The following is a 7,974-nucleotide window of genomic DNA, read 5'->3' on the forward strand; positions in this document are numbered from 1 at the left end:
TCCTGCCATGAATGTTCTCAGTGCAGTTAGAATTTACCCCCACCCCCATGTTCATATACTAGCCTGTTGGAAACTAAGAGAAAGAGACAGGTTCCAGAGTTAGTGTTCCCAATTAGCTTTTCACACAACCCAAAATGTTTTGAAACCAAACCTGGGTCACACAGGAGGTTAAGTACTTGCTTTGCACCTAGCTGCTTAGTGACTGGGATTGGTACCCTGACCACCACCATTTATGATCCAAAACGCAAAGCCGAACACCCAAAAATCCCATCAGTACGGATTTCAGAAATTGTTGTAAACTCAACTGATGTTCAAATGCACACCACTGCAGTCTTCATTTTACAGTTTTTAATCAAGTTGTATATAACTTTATTCTTGCATCTTCTCAAGCGTTTCTTCCTTGTATTTGCCCTTCTCCTTTCCTACTTGGCGAGACTTGGCTTTGCGTTCAAGGATCTTTTTGCGATCTTTGTCCAGTTTTAGTCTAGTGATAACCACCTATAGAAAAAGAAACACCGGATCAATGTGTTGTCCATATAGAACAGTAAAATTGAACATCCAATTCCTTTCCCCAACCTGGTATAGTAGATACCTAAACATTAGATCATTTAACTAGATTCTTTAAGTCCTCAAATCAAATTGATGTTCACTAATGTTTAAAGAAGAGAAAATGTGAGGTCAGTAGATCTTCACTTATCCTCTAAGTGTTACAGCAAAATTAACTATTATACCACACTTATCCTAGTTCTATAGCTACAAACCAAGTCATGTACACTTCCATTTTAAGTTCAGACTGAAAATAGAGAACAGGATAATATGGGGATGTTAAGGAGTGCTGGAGACCAGAGGCTACATCTGAACATAAAAGAAAGTTGAGTCATCTAGATAAACTTAGTTTTATTATTATTAATGTGTCTTTCAAACTTGAGCATACTTATGAATCAACTGAAGAGCCTGTTAAAACAGACCTCTGGATCCCACCATCAAAGTGTGCCTTGTATTTAGGGGAGAACTTTATTTGTCAAGTAGTCAAGCACCTTTATAAAAATAGCAATAAAATCAGTAGACTAGAACATGGAAAATGGAACAGAATAACAGCAAATGCTGGTGGGGCTGAAGCAATAGTACAGCGGGTAGGGCGTTTCCTTGCATGCGGCCGACCCGGGTTCGATTCCAGGCATCCCATATGGTCCCCCAGCACTGCCAAGAGTAATTCCTGAGTGCAAAGCAAGGAGTAACTCCTGTGCACCGCCGGGTGTGACCCAAAAAGCAAAACAAAACAAAAACATCAAACAGTGGAGATCAGGCAAGGCTTTAAATGGTCTTGGTGAAGTAACATACAAGATCTCAATATAGCAGCAGTCAATAGGTTTTCATCATCAAAAATGACATTTTGGGTTCCAGAAATGGTAGAGGATAAGGTGCTTGCTTTTCATTTGGCCTACTCGGGGTGGATCCCCAGAGAAACGCCAGAAAAAGCACTTTGAGCCAAAGCAACTAAGACAGGGATGGTAGCGAATGGTAGCAAACTGAGAGCTTTCAAAAATGAATGTTAGATACAGGTATACAAATCCAAGTTGAACTGAGAACGACAATTTGATGTTGAGGTATGGGTTGAAATCATACATTTAGGTTTATGAAAGGCCCAAAACTAGAATAAGAGATGAAAATTCCTTCTGAGTGACGAAGTTCAACCCCCATACCACTTCCAACTTAAAGTAAACCCCACTCTCCTGCACCCCCCGCGCCCTCCCCCCCAACCAGTCACTGGATTGGTGACACCGATAATGTCTGATCTAGCATAGTAATAAGTGGAACTCTTGTTCAGGGAATATTTTTAACTAGAAGTGAAAAAACCAAAAACAACTCAACGCAAGAGTAGAGACAACAATATTACGGCTCATTGGACTGGAGTGCATGCAAAGCTTGTGAGAGCCCTGGGCTCAAACCCTAGCATTACATGTTTCAACCCCTCTATATCCCCTGCCCAACACCACCAGGTGTGGTACAAAAATAAAATTAGAAATAATGGCTTATAAATATCCACAGGATTTTAACTTCAGTATTTATAAAGAACTCAGTATCTTTGTACGGTTTTAAAATCTGCCTTACTTGATACCCAGTCTTTTAAGGGAGTTACTGTATGAATGAACAGGCACTGGCGTTGCAGAGTCCAGCAGCCTATACGCCCCTGAAAGCAGCCAGGAATAATGTGTCCAGAGCCAGGAGTAATTCCTGAGCATCACAGGGTTTGGGGGAGGGGGAATCAAAAAACACCTAAATGAACCAAACATTTAAAAACTGGGACCTTCCCAGAAGAACTCCAAGTAATGTTCAGGCAATCATGGTACGCTAGGTATAGAACTGAAAACCAAGCCCCATGAATACAGCGCAAGTACTCCACCCCTTTACCTCTCCGACTCCCTCTCATTTTAATACATAAAAGTAAACAAGATGTCATCTCTATTTTAATATTACCTAATTCATTTCCTAGATCTCAAAATCTGTTCATGGTTAAGATTATAGACGGATCTTCTAATAGCTTAGAGAAAATGAAATGTATGGATTTAAATGTATGATTTAATAAGCAAACAACAGAAACAAAAATAACTTAAGATCGGTTTCCAACAAACCTAAAACTAGAATTGCTTAGAAGTTTTATTTCCTCCTCTAACATTCTGAAAAAACACCCACCTTACTGGGGTGAATGCCCACGTGGACAGTTGTGCCATTTGCCTTCTCCCGCTGGACTCGTTCAATGTAGATAACATATTTCTTTCTGTAAACCTGGACTACCTTGCCAATTTGCTGACCTTTGTAGTGTCCTCTCACAACCTGAAAAGTCAAAACACAAAAATGCAGATAGATAAACAAGATGAACTTGGAAAAAAAACCCGAGTAATATAAAGACCATCCACTCGGGTGGTGGTGGCCCACACCAGCAGTGTGCAAGGCTTACTAGTGGCTCTGAACTCGGAATCACTCCTGGCAGAGCTTGGGAGACCATACGGGGTGCCAGGCAATGAACACAGGTTGTACGTACGGCACTGTGCAAAGTTAAGTGCCTTACCTGTTATACTCCAGCCCCAATTTTTTCATTTTTAAGTATTTAATAGAAATGTGCCAATAACACTCTGCTTCATTTCATCTATATTTAAAGTATGCTCACATTAATCTAATGAGTTGCTGGTCTACAAGGTGAGCTTGTGCAAAGGTATAAATAAACCCACCTTATTTTTCATAGAAGCTGCAAAAGAATGCCCCATCTTGAGGGATCATCAGGTTACCAGTATTTAATTAACACTCCTTTATTTTAAAAATTTCATCAGAGCACTGTGATTTACAAAGTTATTCAGCTGGGTTTTAGACATACAATGTTTCAGCACCAATTCTGTCACCAGAATCAACTTCTGTCTACCAAGGTTCACTCTTACCAACCCACCCACAGCCTGCCATTTTGTTTTCCTATAAAAATTCCACAGGAGACATAGTGAATTTAGTTCTACAGTAAATTCCTTCCTACACGAGGAGTCCCTTTCTCTTTGACTTCCCAACTCTGAAATCTTTATTCCTCAATATTTCCATTCTTGAAAATATTCAAAGGGGCTGGAGCAACAGTACAGTGGGTAGGGCATTTGCCTTGCATGGCCAACTAGGTTTGATCCCCAGCATCCCATATGGTCCCCCCGAGCACCACCAGGAATAACCCAGTAACAGGAAAAAAAAAAAGGAAAAATATATATTGAAAAACCTGGGAATCCTGAACGTCTAGAGACCCGAGTCACCACTCCAGCATCTTTGGCATCACCGGGAGGAACACAGCAGATGCTCCATCATTCTGACTGCAAGACCTGTTCCAAGCTAGAAGGGCAGGACACCCACTAGGACGACCCACCACAGCACTTTACCTGAACCTCATCGTCCTTCCGGATGGGCATGGATCGCACATTGTACTTCTGTCTCAGCTCTTTGGAAAGAGGGGAAGACATAATCTTCCTACGAATGTGGGAAGGTGCATTGAAATGCCTCTTGCGGTTCTTGCTCCGGTCAGAAGTCACAAAAGGATTGAACTTCATTTTGGCTTAATAAAAAGCAAAGAGGTGTTAGTAGTTCCATAAGCTCTCAGTTTGCGACCAAGTAATAGCAACTTTTCATCTCAGAAGATTGCAAGGCTCGACAAAACTCCTATTTTTTAGCCTCATCAAAAGCTGCTTCAAAAACCTCTTAGCCCGATGCTTCCTTGCACTGCAATCTTTGCTTTAAGGAATAAAAATTCAGCATTAACATAGCAGTTTTAGCTATCTGAACTTATGCATCTGAGTATGAAAGACTGGACTTTAATCGCTAATGAGTTGGAGGCAAGCAGACCAATAACTCGGTTTTTGAAACACAGTATTCTTTTAGAAAGACAAACGTTAGCCTTCTACAGACACCAGGATTAATTTAATTTCCTATGGTCCCAAATCTGAAAAAAAAAAACCGGGATTCATACCAGATCTAAATCAACCTGCCAGTGGGCAAGCAGAGTCTGAATGTCCTGCGGGGTTCACAAGGAGGTTATTTCGAGAAACAGACCACAGAAAACCACGCAGAGGGTCCGTGCTCTCCCTACTGCGACTTCCCGCACTCCACTCCCCACCGCCCTCCCCAGTACGGCGTCCTTGGGAAGCGAGTAAAACAGAGCGGGCGCATCGGGGCCGCCCTCCTGGGGGCTACGCGGCAGCGGGAAGGGTACCGAGGCCTGGGGGTCTAGAGGCACCCTCGCAGGGAACGGATGGCTATGGATTAAATACGCATCCCCGGCAAATCCTCACCAGTCACCACCTCGGCGATGGCCGCAGAAGGGAAAGGAGCCACACGCTACTTCCGGTTCTCTAAATGGACAAGCGATATCGCGAGAGCGAGAGCCAGCGCGAGCGAGCGCGCGAACGAGCGCGCGAGAGGGGCCGGAGGTTGTGTTTGAGCGAGAATAGGAAATTGGGATAGTGTCCCCTGGCGGCCTGGAGGATACCATTGCGGGCAACTGCAAAACTCCCTTTGGTGGTTCTGCGTCCTGCAACTTGCGTCCTCGGAAGGGGTCGTTCCCAGCTGCGTGGTGAGGTCCGACTGAGCGTGACGGGGGGATAAATGTCCCCAGGGACTCCGCTGTTTTCACCCCCGGGCACCGCCCTGCGTCCCCTCGCATGAGTCTGTTCTACCGTTGACCACTAGGGGGACGCTGAGACCGCGATCGGCCGGTCCCCGGGTGTCTGTCTGTCCCGAGCTGGGCGTGGGGATGCCGAGCGCGGCGTCCTTTTAACGAGTTTCTACTGGGCGCCGGCTGCCGCCTACACAGGGCGATGTGTCTCTTCCTCGCGGGGAATTTAACTTGGCCGGTGTGGGGCCTCCAGAGGACTGGGACCATCGAGCTGTCCCCGACCCCAAGAAAAAGGTCGGAACTAGCTTTGTAAGAAACGAGCTCCTTGGTGGTCCTGAGCGAGTCGGTCTGATGCAACACTTTTGAGAATCCCGGAGTGAGAAAGGCTTCTCAGTGCGGAGAACTGTGCCCCTTTCTTAACTGTACTGGAAGATCTCATTCAGCTCAGGATCTTTTGGGAACTGGGCAAGAGGATGAACTCCCTGTACCCAGCCCCCAGTGGATCTGGGCGCAGCTGCAGGGCGGCGTGAACTCCCACAGCGTGCAGCGCTCCTGGTGGGGTATTGGTTTCTACTGAGTAACACTGCTGTCATGCTGACGGAAGACACACTTCATGATAACACGTCAGGCAAAATACATAGCTGGATAAATGCTAGGAGCACTCTTCCTCTGTATGTAATATGCAATAAACAACTGTAGATATTCAATGGATTGCGCTGAAGAGTGAAAAATCCTATCCTCCAGGCACTGGAGCAGACAGTGCTTGTGTTTTCATGATTTAAAAACAGTCAAGTTGGGTCTTGTTGGGTAAATGACACAGTGACAAAAGCCCCTGCCTTGCAAAGATGAGAGTGAGTCCCATGCCTAGTGCTCCCTCCCCACCCCCACCCCAGGTGCTCAGCTCTGCTGGGAGCTCTGTTTTTTTGGGGGTCCCTCCCCAGTCCCCCTAAATGTGCAGTCCCTGGTCATCACTGCCAACCAGATGTGTGCAAGCAACACAATTGAAGTATGCAACCCCTGGTGAGTACCACAACTGAAAAATGTGCAAGCATAGTGCACAGTGGCTGGGAGTACAGCTCTCGATGAGCACTTCAGGCAGATGTGGATAGTTGTTGTGGCGGAGAACACTTCTAAAGGAGTGTGCTACACGCTAGGGGAAAAGGCAGCTCAGATAGAGAAGGGAGCACCAAATAAAGGGTGTTGGGAAGTTCCTCCCAGGATGGGAGATGTGATGAGAGCAGACTATAGACCGAACATTATTGTTACCCATTGCCTCTTTTGCAAACCACAGCACTTAGAAGGAGAGAGAGAACAAAAGGGAATGCCCTGCCACAGAGGTAGGGTGGGATGGGGGGCACGGGGGGTGGCAGGGATACTGGGATCAGTGGTGGTGGAGAATGGGCACTGGTGGAGGGATGGGTATTCGATCATTGTATAACTGAAACCCAAGCACAAAAATTTGTACGTTGTAAGTCTACAACTGTACTTCATGGTGTTTCACTAATAAAAATTAAAAAAAAAAAGGGAGTGTGCTACAGCTCCACGAAGGCCCCTGATCATCACAACAAAAAGGGGTGGGTCATTATGTTTCAAATATTCTGTGAAGGAAATAGCTCCAGTTTTTAGTCCTAATTTAGATATTCAAAGAGAATTCATCTGCGGTGATTGTTTGAGAAAAAAATGTTTATAGAGCATCTTTTGGGCACCAGCCTTGAACTGGACACTGAACTTCAAAATGAAATTAGTCAAAGTTTCTGCCTGCAGGAAGCTCATTGTCTAAGAGGAGAGATAAACAAGGAAGTCAACCGCCACAGGACCTCAGGAAAAGTCCACAATGAGCCTGACTGCCTTCAGTGCTTCTGTGCTTCCTGGTGTTGCTGTGCTTCCTGAGTAGAAGAGGCTTCTGCAGCCAGGGACACCTCTAGGGTGAGGTCATCCTTGGTTGAATTTTGACGGATGCTAAAATTAGCAACATGAAGCAGTGGGAATAGCTTCTGGGAAAGCTTGGAAGTGTGGAGCAGCATGACACACTGTCTACAGGAGCCAGGCCCTTGCGGTTGTGGCCAGTCTTTCGGAGAGAAAGATTTTGGGACTGAGGTGAGCTTGATTTAGATGCTGAAAGCCATAGCGAGTCAGGTGACTTCTACCTTACTTGTTCTCCACAGTTCCCCTTCTCTTATTTACTTGTTTCCGTAACCCTCTCTTCTTCAGTCCTTCCCAGCATCTTTCTTCCTGCAAAACCCCTTTCCTTAGTCTCCCCATCATTCTCTGCTTTCACCTTCCATCTCCATCCATCCAACAGTCCTCAAAATGAAACCTGCACCTCACCACTTGGACAGTGTAACTATCTCTGCAGTGTGAAGACTGCTGGGGTACAGACCCTACACCGAGACGCAAGTCACTGAGAGCCCTGTTATCGAGTCTGTTTATCGTGGCATGTCTTTTGGGTATCTTGGCTCAACCTTGCAGAGTCCTCTGGCCACCTCACTTTTCCCCTGCATCGTTCCCTTCCTCTTCTGAGACTGGAAAAGTTCTTTTCATCTGACTTATTTTGTACCTCTCCTCTTTGTTGCGGTTTCAGAGGCTTACACACTCTGATTGTGGTACTCACACAAATGGTTGTGGTGCCTGGAGAGGGCACGTTTCTTGGTGCTGGAAATCCCAAAACATAGTGCTGTAGGTATTGCCCCTTGGCCATGTGGTCATAACTGAGGGATTGAAGGTCACATCCCCAATGCCTAAAAGTACTTTTCTTGGTGGAGGTGGGTTGCTTAAAGCAGCGCTCAGGAGTCCAACCAGTTGGTGGTTTAATGTGAGGGTCCAAGAATGTGTATCAT

General features: G+C 45.6%; 1 protein-coding gene across 2 annotated transcripts; it reads right to left on the minus strand.

The window, feature by feature from the left end:
* Positions 1-333: 333 nt before the first annotated feature.
* On the minus strand, positions 334-4,876 carry RPL26 (ribosomal protein L26). 2 transcript variants are annotated; one of them, XM_056115072.1, is made up of 4 exons: positions 4,815-4,876; positions 3,909-4,081; positions 2,695-2,835; positions 334-498 (listed from the first exon to the last, which is right to left on the minus strand). In XM_056115072.1, the coding sequence occupies exons 2-4, from the start codon at positions 4,074-4,076 to the stop codon at positions 370-372; spliced, it is 438 nt and encodes a 145-aa protein (XP_055971047.1). In that variant the 5' UTR covers positions 4,077-4,081; positions 4,815-4,876; the 3' UTR covers positions 334-369. The 2 variants fall into 2 exon arrangements, with proteins under 2 accessions (XP_055971047.1, XP_055971048.1); XM_056115073.1 differs by lacking the exon at positions 4,815-4,876 and adding an exon at positions 4,493-4,513.
* Positions 4,877-7,974: the final 3,098 nt, after the last annotated feature.

The sequence above is a fragment of the Sorex fumeus genome, unplaced genomic scaffold (genome assembly GCF_029834395.1).
Source record: "Sorex fumeus unplaced genomic scaffold, SorFum_2.1 ptg000028l, whole genome shotgun sequence".
Taxonomy (NCBI): Eukaryota; Metazoa; Chordata; class Mammalia; order Eulipotyphla; family Soricidae; genus Sorex; species Sorex fumeus.